Source organism: Hermetia illucens, chromosome 6 (genome assembly GCF_905115235.1).
Source record: "Hermetia illucens chromosome 6, iHerIll2.2.curated.20191125, whole genome shotgun sequence".
NCBI lineage: Eukaryota > Metazoa > Arthropoda > Insecta > Diptera > Stratiomyidae > Hermetia > Hermetia illucens.
In genome coordinates this window covers 64038773-64060534 of record NC_051854.1, presented here as the reverse complement: position 1 = coordinate 64060534, position 21762 = coordinate 64038773, and the positions used below count along the sequence as shown (strand labels likewise).

Below are 21762 nucleotides of genomic sequence, written 5' to 3'. Positions count from 1 at the left end.
TAAATCCGCTCACAGTTCGGATCAGAGCTTGGCTGGAGCTAGATAATTTTTGTTTAGGGATATCACCCGGGCCCGGAGATTTCGTCTTAAATGTCTAAACGGAAGTGTTGGAAATCTAATTCCCGTTGAAAAATACTAACATTTTGGGCGGGGAGGGTATGGACATCTAAAAAAATCAGTCTTTCTTTGTGTGCGATAGTCGCAGGCTGTAACCTGTGAACCTGCCCTTGTCTTAAGGGGTTAAATCCCGCCACTCGGTTCACGTCGTTTGTGGAGCGGATTTTTTTTTTTCAATTACAAAGTATTTCCAGATAGTTATACTTAAAAAAAATGTAATAAAAAATCGATTTTTTTAAAAGCTACAAATGCTGTTAACACCCTATGTATGGATAACTTTTCGTTACCATATCATATTTAGAAATCTTCGATTTGTTAGTCTCTAAATTTTTATTCCTTTTAGTCACTATTTAGAGAAACAATACTTCAAATGAATTTTTAACTTCTAGCCCACAGGTATTACCTAAAGCATAAAATGAAAAAAATATGAATAAACATGCAGCAAAATAAGAAATTAGATGTTTCGATTTCTTGATATTCTAGGCAGACGAATGCATTTTCCTACTAAAGGGAATAATACATAATAATGGAAGTACTCCCTAACCATATGGCACAGAACAGTTGAGGTGGAATGTGAGAAATATCAACAAATTAACGGCCGATTTTTAAGCCTGAGAAAATCTCTTGGAGGTTAACTATCTTGTTTTATACCTTCTGGGCGAAGTAGTATTCAGGTCATAAAACCAATCTAATTATGGAGATCGTATTATAATCTGATAATATGAATAGCATAGTAGATATCAGAACTAACACTTTAATATGATGTCTAGCATTTTTACGGCCTTGTATACTTACCCACCTCTTACTTTTGTTGTTTCTTGGATATAGTCATAAGCCCCATAATAACCCTTTAATGAAGTCAGCCCCAAATTTGTATAGTCGCTATCTTCAAAATCATACGATCTCTTTGATTACGAGATAAATATATGTCTCCGAACATGTCACGCATAGTGGCAAATATTTACATGTCCCTTTTATTATCAATCTACGCCAAATATTATACGACCACAATTTATTGAGGGAGAACGATGTGTACAAATAGGAAACATTGTGATAATTGCCGTTTGTTTAGTCTTTAATTTGGCTTAATCATGAGAGCAGATTACACACTCAAATGTTGAAGTATGTTGTAATTGCGACGATAAGTCGTAAAGGTCGAAATTATTTTTGTATCAATATCAAAGATAGATTCGGAACTTTTGTGTTTATATTTAGTGCTATCTCCGCTTTATATTTCAATCTTTTTGAGTATTCCATCCAAAAGCACATTTTCGCCCAGTACGAGCAACTGATCACGTTCCGGTGCGTTAGTTAAATTCTAAACCATGTAAAATTGCATCCTGGACCTCCTTTTTTTATTTTGGGTGTTAGTGAGACGCCAATTTTAGCTTCAAACTTCAGTTTGTACATGATTATCAACCTCTCAATGAATTTTCTTTCTAGGCTCCAAGTGCACTTGGCTTCAACTTCAAGTTATATTGGTCATATACCCCATTTCTTTATAAATCAATTGCTTCTTTGCTTGCTTCCGACCTCACATTGTAGTGTTTTCTGTCCAATCCTTTGTGTTTTTCCTGGAGCTCTTCATTATGACATTTCAAAACTCTAGAAAAGCGGTCCTTAGTGTCTACAAGGTATATCCTGCTCGAGTTTCTTATATTTTGTGGGTACGAATTCTTTCAGTTTCAGTTATTTGAAATTTCATCATTCCTTGTCTTTTGTGTGTGTCTTTTGTCGGGAAATTAAATTAAGGGAAACGATAAATCCAAAAAGTCTTTAAAAAATAATGATGATATGACATCTAGGCTTTGGTAATACTCCCATGCCGATATCTGTTCAAAAAAATTTAAGAATGGGCTGGAAATTCACTGGAAATGTCCTTAATTTTATACAAGAAGTACAAAATTTTGTATTCGGTGGAGATCGTATTTTTATTAACAAAATCATAGTAGGTCGAAGTTGTCTATTTCGCGTAAATTGACTGTATCCTAAAGGATACAGACCTGTCAGTTACGCCTGAACAGTTTATAGTTGACTTGCGACTGGAATATGGGTGGAACCCCTCTGGTTCTCAGTTTGAATTGTTCAGCCTTTTTTTTTTAATTTGCTTCTTAACGCCTTTCATAGCCAGAGTAGAACAGATGGCGCCGGTACGTAGATGGTGTTTTTAGTCGAACAGGCGATCGGAAAGACTCGGTCCTGTTCGGAACTGACAGACTTGCTGTATCGTGGATGGCTGGCCATCATATGCATAATAAAATGTGAATAGCGCGTTGAAGTGCCTGGCTAACTTAATACGTATACACTACAAATGAAATCGGCGAACAGCTAAATCTTCTTACATAAGTAATCCACAAAACTTTGCATATCTGAAGCGATGAGCTTACGATTTCCGACCTGTTTACCTTCCGTTCTCGGATTGCTAAATTAATTGGTTATATTTCGTTTTTATTAAGGTTTGGTGTAAAATAAAACCTTATTAAAATCGGTTTATTGTAGCAACGATTGACACCAAATTTGGTGGAAAGGTGGGAACTGTGGATGCTCAGGCATACAGTAAGTGACATCCTGTTACGTCGAATTTAAGGGGAAGTCCCCATACATGTAAATTGTTTTTTCACCAAATATAGTCATCTGAGATATCAAATGAAAGGTCTCGGTTAGTAATTTTCGAAACTGGTCTTATTTTGTCGGAAAGGCGGGGAGTTCGGGGGGAAGAAAGTGATCAATTATTTAACGGGATCATTTTCAGAAACTGACCAACAGAAAAATCTGGAAAAAATCATGAAGCTGCGGCTAGGCTCCGAAATACCTTCCATATCGATATCCATTCAAATAAAGTTAATGATAGTATATTTCTGTAATTTTTAGTAGTTGACTGCAGAACCCCCCTTAAGTTCATCCTAGCACCATGAAATTCTGCGGCAATCTGTGTTATAATATAAAGCTTGATCCTACCAAGTTTGATGGAAATCGCCCTATTACTAATAAAGTTATAATAAGTCAAAGTTGCCACTTCTTTGGAAATTCAAGATTTTGCGTATATTACGTGTTACGTTCTAATGGGACAAATTGACACTCAAATGTCTTTATAAAGGAAATACACAAAATCGTTCATACCTGAAGCGTCCAGCTTCCCGTTTCCCGACTTGTTAACAAACTTGAATAAGCTGGGGATTATTTTGTACCTCCCAGGTTTTGATTATAACTACTATTTCTCAGGAGAGGTATTACGCTTGACAAATCCCTTGTCCAGCTTGTCGATTCCGAAAGTTTCCATTTCATGTTTTTTTTGAGTCTCGCCTCGTCGCTGTAAGCACGACTTTGTTACGAGTGATAGGTGAGAAAATGTTGATCTGCACTGTTACCACGCAAGCTGTCTTCTCTGAGGTAGCAAATTTGCCACTGCATTAAGTGGGTGGGATATCGGAGTAGATAAATTTATGATGCTTTCACTCTGTTCACGTTCTTGGTTAATCGAATTTTTGGTATAGCGCAAGTTGTAATGACATAAAAAATTTGGAGATAGTCATACGACCATCCTGAGTGGTCGGAGACAACCAAGAGAAATTGACTTTGAAGATCCGCCTACAAGCATTAAAGCTCCACCTCTTTGCTAGCCATGTGTCATTTAACAAAATTTATACCGATGCGTGGATCCGCACTGGAACCTGAAAAACGAACAAACGCCTCAATGCATGGCCTTTGGGCTTCCCACACTAACTGGGCATCCTCAGGCCATTATATTGGAGGATGCGCCTTTTGAACATGTTCACGCTATTCAAGCATTCCCCGAACGCTACTACAACTCGTATAAGTCCAAGGATAATCACGCCATGTTCAATTCATGATTCGAAGATGTCTCAATGAATTTTGCAATATCCTCCTATAAGTGTACGCCGGGATGGAAATTAGGAAATTGGAAGGAGTGTATTGGAGAAGCTAAGGGAGGCTACAACGTGGAAAGGAAAATGCTGCTTTTCTTGTCAGCTTGTCACAGAACAAAGCAAACGGAAAGTGGCACACGCAACGAAGTTATGGACACTATAAGGTGTTGATCCGTTGATCCGAAAAGATAAACTACCCTTATTTATTTCTTTCTCTGATTTCGGTATATACAAGGAGCGATAAATGTAGTATAAAATTTTTGTAAGTTGTAAGAAATAAAAGATGAAAATCCTCTAGAATGTTAATTTTTTCGCAAATTAACAACGATGGTCGCTGCTATTTCTGGAGTCATTTTGTCTCACGTCTTTAGAAGAGAGTTTTTAGTAATCCAACTGATGCCCAAGTTTCAGCATACGTTCTTGTCTCCCAACTCCCTCAGCGGCAAGGTATCCTAATCCGAAATGATAGGAAAGTTGTTTTTGCACTAGCTCAAAGTGATTTACGCAGAATAATCCGGTCTCTAGTCTTTTTGAAAAGTCTAATATTGTATTTTGAAGTGATTTTGAGCCTATACCTAAATATGTTATTTTTAAATGAGATCAATGGAAAATTGATTTGCCAAAACACTGGGACTGCCATATTTAAGTGAATTTGCTCCATATCAGGACCAAGTTTTCTCCCATTTAATGCGTAATATTCCTAAATTTTCCATAATTAAACCCAACATTTGAAAGGTAACATATTGAAGCAACTTTTATCAATTCGGCAGCTTTTTAAATTTAAAGTAGGTTACAATAATTCGTGTCGAAATTTAGATAAAAAATCGATTTTGTAATTTCTCCAAAATTTAAACAGTTATACCTTCGATGATGACCTTTGCAATTGAAGAAAATAGCCATTTATAAGAAATTTTATGTAGTTTCCGAAAATGGTATCAAATCCGGGATTAAATGGGTGAGGGAGTGGAAAATTGTGATTTTTTTTTGGGAAGGTCAAGCTTTTTGATCCTATTCACAAAAAACGCTATAACTCTGAAACGGTAAAAAAAAGTGGTATTATCCACCATTAAAATTTGTACCATCATAAACGGGACACCTTGTATAATAGCAACTAGAACGTGGGTCCGAACTATATTGAACGTAAAAACCGCCAAAGTTCAAGCCCAAACTAGGCCAAGGCTAAATTTTTGTTTGGGAATTGAGGGATCCACATATTTTTTTTTTATTTTCATTGTTGGTTAGTAATCAATCAATTACCAATTAATTGGATGTAAATTGTCGCAGCTATTACATAATTTCCCTTTCTATATCCGCCATCGTGAATTTGAGAGATATGAATCTTTATGTTTTAGTACAGTTGAAGATTGGAAGTAATGTACGCGTTTGTACTATGTAGACATAACTAAATAAGTTTTGATCGGTTCCAAGGCCTTAAACGAGTGCTTCACATTCATTATATTATTCTGGTTTCTTCATATTTTCAGTGAATTCACACCAATGAAATTCAATTACACATCATTTGGTACACTATATAACAAAAATACAATCGAGGGCTTTAAAGAATGCGATAAAGTTGCTTTACTAACATCAGAGGGACAAAAATTTCTGGAAGACATAACAACTGGAAGAATTCTTGAGGATCCACGGCGTATAAGTCGATTTTTCATCCTCTCATTTGCGGTAAGCTGGAAAACCATGTTTTGATTGTATAACTGTTTCACTGAACAATTTTTCGTAGGATCTGAAAACGCACAAATACTACTATTGGTTCGCATTTCCGGCTCCACTACATCCGAATGCCGAAATTATTTCCGGTTCAAGACCCACTTTATTGAAAGATTCACCTGAACTATCTCAGCATTTAGAGGCTATATACTTTAACTTACCATCGGATCAATCAAAGTCATTTTTTATACTGAGAAAGAATGAAGATGATGACGGTTTTAAACATTACAACCTGAAAGACTGTATCAATGTGCAAAATTTAGATAATTTTAAGGACGTAAATTTGGAGACAATCTACTTTTGCTTCTCGGATCCATGCGGAACTGATAAACCATCATGGTTGTTACGCTTGTACTTAGTTTGTATTTCGTATCTGTGGTAAGTTGGTTTTAAATTTTCCTCAACCATACCGTTAATTGACAGAATCATGTTTTTCAGTCCCTCATTGCATAATAAACACATAAAAGTGGTGGGTGTTCGGATGAAAACTCCGAAAACCTTAGGAGAAAGTTTAGTTTGGGATATTATAGTTCCAGTGAACTCGAAAAATTCAGAAGTTCCATTTGTTGGATGGGAACCAAATGCGGCCGGCAAAATGATACCGAGATGTGTTTCGATGGCGGATAGTATGGACCCGGCAAAGTGAGATCCGTTCTATTAAGTTTTTGCGATATAAAGCTTAATCATTGTTTTCAGGTTAGCTGAGAACTCTGTGTACCTTAACCTGAAACTGATGAAGTGGCGTATTATGCCGAATTTAGATTTGGATATTCTTACGAGAACACGATGTTTGCTTTTTGGAGCTGGTACGTTAGGTTGTGCAGTTGCGAGGAACTTGTTGGTAATAGCGAAAATTGAACTAATTGACAATTACTTTACTTTCAAATAAATTGATTGTTTTGATGTCAATTCACCTATTTTATTAGGGTTGGGGTTTCAAGAACATAACATTCCTTGATAGTGGCAAAATTCATTTTTCGAATCCGGTACGACAGACTCTTTATATCCATGCAGATGCTGTTGATGGTAACAAACGTAAGGCGTTAACAGCAGCAGAAAGGATCAAACAAATAAATCCAAATGTGGTAAGATCAAGTAAACATTTTAAATTTTCATGAATTCCTTCAAATTAGAGTTTTTAAATATATCAGGTTTCCACTGGTCATGTTGTACAAGTGCCAATGCCTGGTCATCCTGTAGGTGATTCAATGCGCAGTGAAGTTCTTCAAAATCTCGACGTTATCGAAAATGCAGTAAAAAACTGTGATGTTATATTTTTATTGACTGATTCCAGAGAAAGTCGATGGTTACCTACCTTATTAGGTTCTTATCATAAGAAAGTAAGAAATGATTCGATTTAAAGAAGTTGCAGTTCTGATCAAATCTGATTTTCTTTAACAGATTGTTATTAACGCTGCATTAGGTTTTGATAGTTATCTTGTCATGCGGCATGGTGGCCATAAAGTACTCGAAGAGGCTTTACATCCTCAACAAATTGATGGGCTGCATTGTATAAGTGGAGCAAATTTAGGATGCTATTTCTGTAATGATGTTACTGCGCCGGGAGATGTAAGTATATTTGAAATTCTTTATTTTGGGTTCGTGGAGGTTTCTGTTTGATGGTCATAAACTGACAATGATGGTATCATGAATGAAGTTGTGGTCGAGAAGAGATTTAACTCGCAGCACATTCTTTGGAATTTTATGGAGGTGGGGGTGGTGTTACTGCCGTGTGTGTGATACAGTGCATTGGTGTGCACCCACGTGGTTTCGAGCATCTGTCATAACCGACATTGCACAGCTGTTCATGGCTTCCCACATCCCAGCTAGAGCCAATGGCAGAGCTATCTTAAAGATTCATTTAGGTTTAATGGTAATGGATCTTAATTGAATCAGTGAGCGAATGATGCTTCAAAAAACTTGGTGGAAGCAAGCAAGCGCAACATTCTCTATAATAGAACTATGTTTGCTCTCCAAGGATGTGAGAAAGAAATAAGTATGTAGATGCATCCAAGATCAATCTTTTGGATGTATCCGTTTCCTGCTGGGATAAGATGAAGAAACATACACAAGAAAACCATCTAGCCGACATCGGCACACCGACACATCAATACCTTTACCTACCTTGTCCCTACCCGAAAGATGTGTCTAGTTCTTGGTCTAGTCCTTGTCACGTAGATTTTTTTAGCATATTAATTTTGTAGTAACTGGAAAATTAATTGACAATGAGTTATCGTCGTCGCTGTATGTATGGTTACCAATTTTGCCAGAATCCTGGTGCAATCGTTATTAACTAAGTATTAACGTCATTGTCAATCGATGAATCCATTATACTTTGTTGAATGAAGTATTATAATTTTGAATATTTGGCCTACACTACTACTACACTAACTACAATTTTCATGGTTGCGTAGATGCTCCACAAAGACAGCGATATGTCTGTCTAGACTAGATACGGTGTAGTAAAGCTCTCTAAGATTGACACACAAATTAACAATTAACAGAAACAAAATTTACTAACATTCAATTTAAAATAGGTACAGTGTGAATCTTTAACAACCTATAATTAAGTTAATGCAATATTTTTAAGAAATGTCTTAAATATTCCAACTTTACATTATAACAAATCTGGGATTCGAATATTTTTCAAACTCAGAGCAGTCCATATCGTTTGAGGTTAGATGATCCACTGAAGTTACCTGCATACGCATGCCATTGTTTGTTTTAATTATGAATCCTGTTAAAGTATCCAATAAACGGCTTTTCCGATAAGCGAAAGTACAAAATCGTCGACCATCTACTGCAAATAGGAATGCATTTTTTGTGAATGCAATTGCTAATCGAAATTGTTGATTAAAGCGGAATGGAAAGCCTCCGTCACGTTCTTCAGGTCCAAATCTGTAATGGAAACATTTATCTCGAGTAATTCAAAGGGGAATAGAGTGATGAATAAAATAGATACTTAAGTAACTGATTCTTAGTTACTAGTTAATAGATCAACTCTTGAGTATACTTTCGGTGCTTTTAGCAAAAGTGGATACGATTGCACACCCTACACTGAAGAAGGGGACAAGTTGTTCCCAAAATACTAGTATATTCGGAGCTAAGTTCTAACTTCGCGACATATCAAGAATTATTTAGCAAATTATCATTTGCTTAAACCGACAGTGAGGCGACATTGGACGATTTTCAACAACTTCAACAGTTTTTATCTGGGGCGATGGTTGAGCTGGTAGAGCGACAACTTCTCGGTCGTCATGGATATTTGTGTTCGTCTTTCTGCTAGTTTCACCGTTTTAGGCTTATCACTTGCACATAATTAACTGTGATGACAATGAACTGAAGCACAGTCTGATTGAAAATAAAATGGGGGGAAATTCAACAATATCAACGAAGAGATATGTGAATAGAAATATACTCTACAAAGGGGTGAACAGGAGGCATTCAATACAAATGTGTTTTTGAAATCTAAAATGTTGGACGAGAGTCTTCTTCCGAGAGTAGTATTTATAAAAATTAGATTGTTATCCCAAACGCAAAGTCATGGTGAGTTCCCGAATTGAGTGAGTTTCTATGCCGGCTACAAAACTAAATACTCACGGCTCAAAGGACATGAATGTTGTGCATTATAACCTGGTAAAATCGAGTTAAACAACCACGGACAATCGATATCGAACGCAACTGCTGGTGAGCTGTGAATATCACTTTAAAGTGTAATATTGCTGCTATTTTTTCGATCGATTGGGTTGCATCACAGTTGCATCTACAACTCGTCCACAAACAAGGTGTTTGCCCACCGGGATTGACCGCGGGCGTTATCATCAGCCCAGCCAAGGTTTTGGAGCTTCTGGTAGAAGTTCAGTGCCGATGTTCTTTATAGAACATTTGTTGATTGAATGTTCCGTTCCATAGATAGCCTCGGTACTTGTTTGCAAAGCCCCATGAATGAGTTTTGTCACAATTCACATGCCTGCTCTTGGGTTATTTTTGATGGGGAACTAGCTTTTCACTTTTGCGGATATTGCAGATGATCCACCACTTCTTTTCTTAGCCTCCATACTTCCTTTTCCAGAGAAAATCAATTTTCTCATTGTGATCTTGTAAATTCGCAGTATTTTAGAAACATGGTCGTCGTTGTTGCCAAGTCAATTCGTCTTTTGAATTTCTACTCGCTTTTGGATGCGAGTATTCACCATTGCTCTCATTTAGAATCAATATCGTATTAACCTATTCAAGATTTATAGACTCAACATTGTTTTATATACCGTACTCCTGGTACGGTGATTTAGGAAATTTTTTGACGCAGGGGTCTAAAAACTTTTGCACCACCCTGCAAACTTCCATTATTCCAGGTCAATAATAAATTTTGAATGATTTTAGTTTGCAATATATGTACGTTGTGCAGGCTTACTATATGGTTCTTTCTGTTTCCTGTAAACAATCGATTAATCGATTGTTAATTTGCAACGCAAGACCAATTATTTAGAATTTTACTGGATAATTGTGTAAATTTTTTGTTTGGGAGGTTTGTGTTGAATTCTCAGCAGGAGGTAAGAAACAAATAGCACACAAATTTCGGATTCTTGTTTGTTTATTCTTTTTTTTTATGCAGGTGGTGAGTTCGTTTAATGAAAAATAGATATTTCTTCTTATTCTAGAGTTTTTTATGTGCCATAAATAACATCCAGATATTGGAATAGTGTCAGGTCTTCGTAGCTCTCAATCGAACACTCCGTACTAGAGATTTTTGTTTAGATCTAGGTGGCCCAAATTTTAGTTCTGAATTTCTCATCAAATTTTAGGCTTCTACAATCGCGAATATAACCGCGCAATATACTTATAAAGAAGTGATATCCAATTTATCTGAATCGATTATTCTTCATAATTAAATGGAGAGGAAAGACTAGAGAGGAAAAACTATCTAATTAATAATAGTTTCAGTTCAATACAGTTTAAGAAAAATGAGTATGCAGAAGTTCATCAAAACCAGTATGCGGCTTGTGTTTATACTTTGATCAAAAGGTTTTCGCAATTTACTCAAAAATTTTAAAATGCAAGGTGCACTGATGTAAAATTTTAGAGAATTTTGAGGTCCAAAACGGAGTCCGTCAGGCTTGCATCCTGTCACCGAGATTATTTATTGGTGGCGTTTTTCGTGTTGCCTTGTTCAGAGGTCATGATCAGACAAGGATTCAAACCGACGCGCAGAGGATTATTTCTAAGAAAGTCGGTTTCGAAAATTCTATAAAAGTCTACAATAAAGTGTGTGTACTTAAGGATCACTGTTACCTTCATCGTCAAAAGACCATTTCAGGTAGGTCCTGCTTTCTTTTGCTCGAGGTAGCATTCGAAAGTTTCCTCCGCGCGATGGTTGGGAAGCTGGAGCGCTGGCCTGTCGATCTCGTTACCCTAGATTTGACTCCAATTCGTCATGGATTTTTTTTTTGTGTCTTATGTTTGTCTTGATGCTGTGAGCTTATCACTTACACATGATTAAGTGTGACAATAATGAAACTGAAGCAAAGTCTCACTGTGATGATACCCTATACTCCACCAAGCAGTGAACAAGAGATAAAAAAATAAACAATGCAAAAGAAAATGTCGCCTACACAGCTTTTCTTGCCTACGTTTTTTTTCTTCTGACGTTGCTACTTCCATTTCTACTGAAATCTTGGGAATCCCTGAAATTTCCCAAAGAGTGCAAGAAGGGGATGGTCGTCAAGATCCCAAAGAAGCGGACCCGTTTTGAGTGTGACAATTGGAAGGATATCTGCGTGCTCTTTGCCGTTGTAAAGATAATAGCTAAATAATACTGACCTGCATCAATGAACATATCGAAAACTTGATCAATAGAGAGCGTGCTGGTTTCCTCTTCGGATCCTCCTGCATTGGCCACATCAACATTGTACGGATCATTTTGGAACAATGCGCGAAGTTTAGATCTTCGCTGCACCGCCGCTTTCGATACCATAAACAGGGAGTTTATCTGGAGTCCTCTACGCAGGAAGGGCATTCCGGAGATAATAATAACTATTATCAGAGCGACATATGATGGCGTAAAATGTCAAGTGTTGCACCGAGGTAAAATTTCGAAGGATTTTGAGGTCCAAAGGGGAAGTCGCCAAGGTTAAATCCTGTCACTGATTTTATTTCTTGTTATCGGTGACGTTTTTCATGCTGCCTTGTCTGGAGGACGTGAAGGAAATCAATGACGATGACATCTTTCCTCAAACACCTCGACTACGCTGAGGACATCTGTTTGCTCTCTCACAGGATCATGGACTTTGGCCAAATCGCTTTGGATTTGGAAAGAGATGCAAGTCGAATTGGACTGGAGATAAACACCAGCAAAACCAAGGTTCTCAATCTGACGGGTCATTGCACTCTCCCTATCTGCATCAGTGGCCAGAGCATCGAAGGCATCGTTCAATTGGTATATCTAGGAAGTGTGGTTTTTCACGACGGTGCCACCGAACTGGATGTTGCGCCAAGATTAAGTTGAGACTGTTCTGTGCTAGTGTTCTTTCTGTATTGCCTGATGGGAGTAGCACAAGGAAAGTGAACTTCTCTGTTATTAGAAAGAAAAAGAAGTGTTCGTCAATACCTGCCTGTGGCGTATCATCGGAGTACGTTGGCCTGACATTATCTAAACGAAGAACTTGGTCGGCGCACAAGCCTGCCACTCACACGCACTGTGATTGGAAGACGGAAATGGCTGTGGATAGGTTACTCATTAACGAGGGTGACAAGTACATTGCTGGCTATACAATGCAGTGGAATCCATTCCCCCAAGATTGTCGACGAGTGGGTCGCCCTAGGGGCACTTGGCGCAGAATAGTAGAGGATGACCGTCTTGGGAAGTCGTGGGGGGAGTTAAAGGGTAATTCAAGTAACTGCCAACGATAGCTCGTAGATGTTGTTGACGCTCTATTCCACACCAAGGGGTGAAAGGCAACCGTATATATAATGTTGTTTTGCTATATCTTTTGATTGAATAGAAATATTATTTGTTTTTTTTTTTCAAATATTTTTTTGGACTTTTAGGTTTTTATGAAATTATTTTTGAAGATGATATCAGTAAAGTGACTACCGACTACCGACAGTTTTATAACATTGTCCATGGTCGTTTGGAATTTCAGTATGCAACGAATCTCTTGTTGATCCAGTCTCTTCAGTGACTAATAGCCGACACGTTCATGTAGTAGTTGTTACGCGACAGGGTCATTTATTTGGGGCTATTTTGCATAAGATTATTCATTAAAATCGATATTATCCCTTTCAAAGTAATCCTTATCGACTGCAAAGTAATTATGTCAATGCTTAATTTAATCCTCGAAATTTGTTTTATGTTCGGTATTTCGTATGTCTATCAGGATCATTCTCTATTTTCTCTATTTTGACTCGGTTCAGCATACAGGAATTCTAGGGAGCCAAATCAGGTAAATTCGGTGCCTGTTGAATATCCGTTTCATGTTTGGTCCTAAATTCGCGAATAATAATGGCAATTTCCGATAGTGGGTTATAGTAGTGCCAAATGCTCGAGTTGTGTCAATGAAAACGGTGACTATTCATTGATTTTTGAATTAGTTGATTTCAATTAATTGATTTTTTTCAGTCTAGGCGTTGGTAGTACGCCATTCGTTTAATGGAAGTTGGTTCGGATGCATTCGTGGAAATCATGTCTTCGTTGCGAAAAGTTCAATGTAAATGCATACAGGGGTCACACATAAATTCAAATGGAATTTCAGAGACAGATATGATAACCTAACAGAAAGCAGAACATAAATCGGGTCAGTAGAAACACTGCAACGCGATAATTTCGGTAATTTTTGATCAAAGTAGTGAATAAATTTCGTGCGATATAAGAATTTTCATTCGACAATGGTTCTACTAGAGTTAAAAATACAGAAAAGGGTCTTGTTAGCGCATTTTGGTCTTCAACGCCTCATTTATTGCTCACCTTGAGTCATACGTATCATTTACAATAAATTTGTTGGGGGGATGGGTAATATTATTCAATAAGGGAGCTTGTTAAGTATAGCTCTTGGTACCAAGAGCTAAAAATGCTGGTGAATTGGTGTTGGCTAGCCTTTGTTAAATTGCTTAAAGTATGGTAAATAGCAAGTGAGTACAGATTCTTTGATTTTAACAAATTGGGAAAGAGAGTACTGAGTACACTGCACTGAATATGGCTACTGGAACCTTTGCTAATGTGCCCGAAATATTTTGAAGTGAATATTAAAGTGGGATAGCAAAGTGGATAATCATCCACCAACTTAGTCATTTTTGGTTATCTTGTTGTGTTTTAACCGGTGTTTGTAAAAAAGCTTGATTTGCTTAAACTTATTTCTTTGAACCTAAATTTCGCTACAAAGTTTGAAACTATGTTCAGAAAACTGTAAGATATAAACTAACTCGATACTCACTCATAATTGTCCTTCATTGCGTTTCTCACAACAACGTTTTGAGGGTTGAATCGTACATTGAAATGTAGAGCTTCTCGCTTCGAATCGCCATCCATAAACAAAACGAAGAACCGCCCATTCTCATCATGATATGGTAGAGCTGTAATCACAATCACGTGACCCGGCGTGAACAGAATCGGCGAATCATTGCTGAAAACTGTGTGAGGATCTGAATATTGCAGTGGTGGCCATGGGCTTGGGAATGCTGTTCGATGATCAATCTGTGTAACTGCCTGTAAATGATCCCTCACTTCGACGGTGATCAGTTGTTCGATTGATAAACGATATTTGAATGTACAAAACGGTCGGTGATTTACTGATATATGAAATTTTTCATCGCTAGCGAAAATATGCACTATGAAAAAGTCACCAGGCACTAGCGGATTTGGAGAAGTCGATTCATATAAATGTTCACTGCGTTCCTCCTCTCCCCATTCATTATTTATTAATGTGTTACGAACAATTATTTCTTCGTCGAAACGGATTGAGAGATGTAAACCGATATTGGAGATAGCCTCTTTATTTGCACGCAAATTGATTTGTGTCCTGAATCGGGGAAAGTAATTAAACAAATTATTTAACTTAACTGACAGAAGATCTTACCGTTGAGCTCCATCGATCGTTTTTCCTGCTATCACTATTGAATTACCAAATTCAATCGGACAAGCCAAGTTACCAACAAATTGTGTCATCATTTCGGGCGAAGCTACAATTGAGAATAACGATTTATGTGCACTTTCTTAGGCAAAACCTGTGTTAGTTGTCGCTGTTATCACTAGCTTTTTTATTATCTTATCGTTAAAAGAGGAAAAACAGTGAAATGCCCGGTAGTGACTTCAACATGACGCATTTTTTGATTGTTTTGATGCTCACAGTAAATAATGGAACGAAACAAGTGTAAGACATGCTATAAGACGCTCATTTTATCATATTCGAACTCTATTGAGCTAAATGCTTATTCTCTCACGGTGCCGAGTGTTTTATTCGGATTTCTCAATGTCGCCAGGTATTCAGTGGTGTGTTATGAGTTGTATAATACGATGTGGGTTATAACTTTTTTTCCGTTTATTTACCGAAGTAGTAATAAAAGCTTTTATTATCATGTTTGAATAGCTTTAATGATTTTATAGTTACTTGGAAGATAAAGTTTCTTTTGTGTGAATCAGCTTTAAACTTATGTCAGGGAGTTTAGATGCGTACGTCTTATCAGAACGAAAGCTGTTCAGTGTAAAAGCGGGGGATGTAAAGCGAAACAATTCATTAGCTTACAGGCTTTTTCTTCCTCTTATTCATATTTTCTGAGTTTAAAAAAATTTGGTCCCAATCTTTTTTGAATTCTAATATGTATATAAATTTCCTATATTTCAAAATGACAAATACTGTGCATGTCGTGCACACTACAATGGTCCATTTGCCGCATTTTTATCATGATATATTTTAATTATGTTTTTCCAGCGTGTCAACCTCTGGCAAAGTCAGTGTAATTATTTTCTTGTTTAAACTATAAAAGCCATATTATTTAAATTTTCTGCATAAATATGCAACATCATTTTTCTTTAGATTTTTCAAGACTAGGCATGCATTTACTAAACCGTTACAGGCTGTCGAGTTTCAAAGAAAATGAATGATTTGAGAAGCACCCGCTTATATAATTCAATGTCATATTCCGTTCTATAAATGATATATGTACGCACATAAGTCAAGGTAGTATTTGACCAGTAGTAAGCTGCTAGTTCAATTTTTTTTCATAAAAAACTTACCTTATCCAAATGGTTCTAGATTTTGGATAAGGAAGCAAGGAAAGACGTATTGAAGATAAATGAAAACAAAACTAAAATTTCCGGTTTACGGGTCATCACACTTTTTCTATTTGCATTTATGAACAGAATATCGAAGGCGTCGAATAATTTGCATATTTAGGGACCGTTGTATATGGGGACGGTGGCATCGAACTCAATGCCACTTGAGACACTCGCTTTCACTGATTTGTCTAAAATTTGGAAATAAAAGTTCCTCAACGTCAAGGTTTTTTCGGCTTCGTAAACAACTGCCTCCATTGTGTCATCAGAGACTTGATACAATTTCCAACAAAGAAATGCGTTGACGTCGGGATAAGACGCCTGTTTGAATGGAATTTTATCGTCGCAAAATTTGAAAGAATTGTAATGTCATTTTTATTGTTAATGAAATTTCTGTTCTCGTGAAATATTACTTTTTTTTGTTGTTTTTCTGCTCGGCTTCAGAAGTAGTCTCTTTGTTTCGCATTGTATCTGTTTCAAAAATATTTTTCTTTTATAAATCCTGTAGCGCTACATTTACGATACACATAATGAAACGTTATATACACACCGCAGGGAGCATATCGTAAGTGATATGGAGCGATGGCATACGTATGCCATTTACGATTGGGGTAGCAGAGTGAATTCTGCTTTCATTTTGTTGGAGTTTGGGTATAGTCACTAGGAGTGTTACTGGCAGACGTATTACGGAGTAGAAAGTTTTAACATGACCTCTGGACAGTTAACATTAGATTGCAGTCAGTTGATTGTGTCTTCTGCATTGCATTGCATTGCATTGACTTCGAAACAGTTAGTGCTACTAATAGTTAACTGAACCGTTTCACACATACTCTTTCATTTCTATTATAGTGCTACAATTTAAAAATGCTTTCTTTGCATTTCGTATATTTGTAAAAGATAAAATATTATTCTTCTTTTTCTTCAGCCTTTGTCCCGTTTCCAAGCGGTGTCGGCTCGTCGTGATCGGTTTCGCCATTTGGCTCTATCAAATGCCTGATCTGGATATAATCTCGAGACTTTTAAATCCCCATTCAGCGTATCAAGCCATCGTTGTTTCGGCCTGCCTTTTGGTGGTTTACCATCCACTTCGATATTCAGACCAATCTTGGCAAGTTAATTTTCGTTAGCGCGAATTGCGTGACCATACCATCGAAGACGTCTCTCTCGCAATTTTTCCACGATCGATGCAACCCCATAACGATCGCGGATATCCTTATTTCCGAGGTGATCAAAACGTGTCACGCCACTAGTCCAACGCAACATCTTCGTCTCCATTACCGCCAATCGCCATGTTTTCACCCGGGCATCATCACCAATGGTGAAGCAGCCCAAATCGAGCTTTCGTTTCCAGAATACACTGTCTTCTAATTTCTCTGTACGCTGATCGCATTTTTAAATTACAGAATTCTTACAGCGACCTGTAGTAGTTGTATATCATGTCCTTTCATAATTTCGTGGTCCTCCTTGTGTTTCCGTGTGTTTTGGTTTTCTTAGGTATTTCATAATTGGCTACCATGGTCATTGTTTGACTGGGGAAAGTAGGTCGATCTCGGTAGAACCCCTTTTTTCCAAGGTAAGGCTAGTTTAGTTACCTGTACCGTGTTTCATATTTTTTTTTGGCTTTGAAAACGTTTATTCGTTAAAGGGTCAAATATGATAATATTAGTAGACTGTTCTGTTGCGAGGTGAGCTAGTAGAGCAAAAACCAGGCAGCCCATGACATTTACAGCTCCCCAGAAATCTCTTTGAGTTTCACAAAGAATTGCTTACCTAATGTTCCTAGTCAGGTTCAAGGTAGAGCCTGGCAAAAGTTAAAGAAGTGCCCGAGGATTTCTTCCTCCTTTCTGTAACTTAGGCAATGCGAACTGTAGGCCATGCCGAGTCTGGCGGCATGGTCCCATATTAGCCAGTTCTCCATGAAAACCACCACAATTCTGTATGCATTTGCATGTTCCTGCCCAGAAGCTCTCCCGATCGAGTCTGTGTGGAATACACTGGCAAATCTGGGACTACAATGTGCATGTCCGAAAAAACGCATACGCCCACTCCACAGACCAGCTTTGATCCGCCGATGAAAAATATTGTGTCATAACCAGTCTCTGCCATTTGGTTAGAAAGCAACAAATTTCGCTCGAAGTTTAGTTTGCGGGTAGCTTGATCGTTTAGGACGTTATTATGGCCGTTGGGCTTTGCTGTGCAACATCTGAACTCAGGTATTAGGTTGTTGCAAATGAAATGGCCGTTTTTGTACTAAAATTTCAAACGACTGTAAAGCTTACCAAAAATTTATTTATTTAATCAAAATAGGTGCTAGTCGATTCAAAACACTTCTCCCAGCGAGATTCAAGAGCATTTATGCCAGTTTCGTAGAAGTCCAACTGTCGGGTGTTGATAAATTCGTCGAAGGCAATTTTGACAGCCTCTTCGTTCCTAAATTGTTTTACCGCCAAAAAATGATCCAAATGCTTAAAAAAAAGTGTTAGTCGGTTGGCGAAAGGTCCGGTGAATATGGTGGATGAGGCAGAGTCTCATACTGCAATTCGTTCAACTTTTGAACCGTTGTTCTGGAATCATGAGCTCGTGAATTGTCGTGAAGGAGTATCACACCATCTCTGTTGACCAATCTCAGTCGTTGAATACTCAATTTTTGGTTTTCTGTGCATTTATCGTTTCTCCAGGTGCCAAAAAAGAATAGTGGATAACTCCAGTTGTAGACCACTAAACAGTCACCAATACCTTCTTCGGATGGAGGTTCGGTTTTGGCATATGCTTCGGTGGCTCATGAGCATCTAGCCATTGTGCTAGATACGACGATTGTCGTATAATATCCACATTTTATCACATGTCACTATTCTGTACAAAAAGGGATCGGTTCTGTTGCGGAGTACAGAACTGCAAATTTCTATTCTAAGCGCCATGTTTTGCTTCGTAAGGGCATGCGGAACCCATTTGTCGAGCTTTTTCACCTTTCTAAGTTGCAAGTGCTGGGAAACTGTCGAATAGTGTACGCCCAGTTTCTCTGCACTGAACCTCCCAGACTGACGTGTGTCGGATTCGACTAGCAAACGCAGCTCGTCGTTGTCAATCGATGGTCCTGGATGTCCACGTGGTTCACTTTGAAGGTGTTCTTGCAGGTGTAAAAGGCTATAGAAGCCTTCTTAACCCTCAGTTTTATGTTTAGTTTCCAATTTAACTTAGAACCCAGTGTAACACCCAGGTGCTTTACATTGGAGGAAAGCGCAAATCTTTGTCCATTTAGCCAAGGAAAGTTGAATTCTGATATCCTTGTCTTGGTAGTAAATAGCATTAACTAGGTTTTGGTTGAATTTATGGCGAGAAGGGACACGTATCATCTTGTACAATCCCTATTCTGAACATATGTTCAGCTAGTGAATTATGGTCTGTCAGAATGCCAACAATACCTCTGCAAGTCTTCCTGCTTTTCGACGAGATAAACTTTGCGCTATGCATGTTAGCTTTTGACAGGAACAGTTTGGTGTGTTTAGCAGCATTTAGGCTCTTCTACCTGTCAGTATGGGAAGCTTGTTCCCAGTTTATGGAGACAGCCTTAGCCAATGCTACTGATACTCCAATTGCTGGTTCCGATCCAGGCATGGGGAGCTTGAACTCTATTTTGCTAAGACATTCGAGATTCCATTTCCCTCTACACCATAGTGACCAGGTACCCAGAGTAAATCCACTGTATTGAATCTAGAAATAGAGTTCAAATGATTTCTGCATTCCTGAACGATTTTCGAGGTGATCAAAAACAAAACGCGTTCGGTGCAGCCTGGCTATAATAGGTGGCAGATCCTGCATGTGCAGTCCATCTAATTTACGTAGCACCATCAAGTAGTTCTAATTGACATTTAAACATGGCTAAGTTCCAGTTCGCAAATATATTACGTTCCTTTGCCGATGAAAACAGATAGGAATGAATAGGGGTTGCATTCTGAAAAGGATTTTAATTATTCGCATTTACAAAGTAAATTTATAGCTAATGCCTTGCGCTACTTCCATTGATTCTAGCAACACACATTTTGCATAATATTCGAGATCAAAAATAAATATTTTACACTGCTAAAAAGATAGAAAATAATTTGTATCCTCTACAGTTTGCAGAATTTATCTTCAAATGGGCAAGTAAAGATACTTTCACGTCCAGTCCATTTCGTGTTCTTATTCGCATACCATTTAAGTCTTTCAGTACATCCTCCCTTGTGAACGTAAATGAGCACAATTCACGTCCACCAACCGCAACTTTAAAATGTTTCCTGGTGAACGCAATTATCATGCGAAAGGCTTCGTTTAGTAGAAATGGGAATGCAGGAATAACAATTTCATTGTCAAGGCTGCCAGATAACGTTGATAAGTTATTTTGCTTATTTTTGGTGAATAGAACAAAAAGGCAGTAAAACGCAGAATATTTTTTTTAAAATAACACTTGGATTGTCTGATGGAAATATTATAAGGTAGAAACATTTGCTTGGGCATGTTGACAACATTTCGTTACTGAATTTCGTTTGTAAACAATTTTAAATAATCGCGCCGTGACCCACCTTAATTGGGGTTTCATACACTTGAGAAAAATCAAACGCTTGGAAAATCGTGCATCAAAATAGAATGGACACATCTTGGGTTTTGTATCTTCTGTAAAATAAATTACAAAATGTCCCTTATTTCTTCCTTTTGGTGTCGCTTCTAATACTATAACACTTCCAGGGTGAAATCGTTTTGCCACTTCGCAAGAAAACGCATCCTTATTATGATCAATATTAATTTTTGGTATTGAAACAGGAAAGATTTGGTGGCAATCGAATTTCCCTAAAAACTGCAGATCGCTGAATATGCGCACAGCTTGTATTTCTCTTCACAGAAGGCGTATGCGTACGTACAAAAGGGCTTGTTATTTATTGAAATGAAGAAGTTATCCTGGCCTGCTGTGATGTTAATGAGAAATAATTTATCAGGTGTAATGGGGTTCGATTTGCTCCCCGGTAGCAAATTAGTGTCCACCTCTTCGTTAGTCCATTATTTATTGAGAAAGGCATGTCGGAATATTAGACCCTCATCGAACAGTATCACCATGCTTAAATGAACTACATCACACCGAGACAATAACATTATCTCGATGCTTCAAGAGAAAGTTTGGGAAGTGGATAAAATATATCAAAAACCAATCCGGTCCTTTCAAACAGTTCACATACCTTTGAGCGTCTTTATTTGGAATACCGGACAGAACTAAACATTGTCCTTCAGTAAGTGGTGATGCTAAAACACCAGAGAATTTTTCGTCCAGTGAAAACTCTTCCTTTTCACTAAACTCAGACATGGTAGCCACTACATGACACTTTGGAGAGCTTAATTAAAGTGCAAATTACTTTAAATCCACTGAAGGCAAAATACACTCATTACACGGAGACGGGATATTATCTTGAATGAAATTAAAACTCACTCATTATGATTTGAATTTCCAATACTGGCCTACTCCAATTGCAACCACTCTTGACATTCTAACCAAAAGTACTTGTTTTGGCGGTCAATATCACTTTATTTTGTTATGAGTTGACGATGTTATAAATAGAAGCATTTTCAGCCTCTCCGCATTATATGCTTTGTGCGTGATTTGTGCGAATCTACTATTTTAAATTGAATCTGGTTGACATCAAATAGATTTTGCAGTTAGCGAGTTTATGTGAAGCTCTCTTAGATGATTGGGGATATTGTAGTATTTCGTCTTAGGGTTTGCAGCATAAATAATATTCTTAT

At 37.6% G+C, this 21762-nt stretch overlaps 2 protein-coding genes across 2 annotated transcripts in view; one reads left to right on the top strand and one right to left on the bottom strand.

The window, feature by feature from the left end:
* The window catches only part of LOC119659187 (ubiquitin-like modifier-activating enzyme ATG7), a 37110-nt gene that overhangs the window by 9906 nt on the left and 5442 nt on the right, over positions 1-21762 (top strand). Inside the window, exons 3-9 of the mRNA XM_038067147.1 lie at positions 5489-5684; positions 5743-6107; positions 6168-6371; positions 6426-6570; positions 6656-6814; positions 6881-7069; positions 7131-7298. Of these exons, the coding sequence (XP_037923075.1) occupies positions 5489-5684; positions 5743-6107; positions 6168-6371; positions 6426-6570; positions 6656-6814; positions 6881-7069; positions 7131-7298 (1426 nt within the window). The remainder of the gene's footprint in view (positions 1-5488; positions 5685-5742; positions 6108-6167; positions 6372-6425; positions 6571-6655; positions 6815-6880; positions 7070-7130; positions 7299-21762) is intronic.
* On the bottom strand, positions 8220-21622 carry LOC119659188 (32 kDa beta-galactoside-binding lectin). The gene is made up of 4 exons (XM_038067148.1): positions 21449-21622; positions 14798-14900; positions 14156-14740; positions 8220-8627 (listed from the first exon to the last, which is right to left on the bottom strand). Exons 1-4 carry the CDS (start codon positions 21450-21452, stop codon positions 8342-8344), a joined length of 978 nt encoding a protein of 325 aa, XP_037923076.1. The 5' UTR covers positions 21453-21622; the 3' UTR covers positions 8220-8341.

Excerpts from the sequence above, each read along its gene's own strand:
- LOC119659188 (XM_038067148.1), bottom strand. Across the intron at positions 14,741-14,797 it reads ACGATCGATGGAGCTCAACG|GACACAAATCAATTTGCGTG; the intron begins GTAAGATCTTCT and ends TCCCCGATTCAG. Across the intron at positions 8,628-14,155 it reads GCAATGAAGGACAATTATGA|ATTTGGACCTGAAGAACGTG; the intron begins GTGAGTATCGAG and ends TTTCCATTACAG.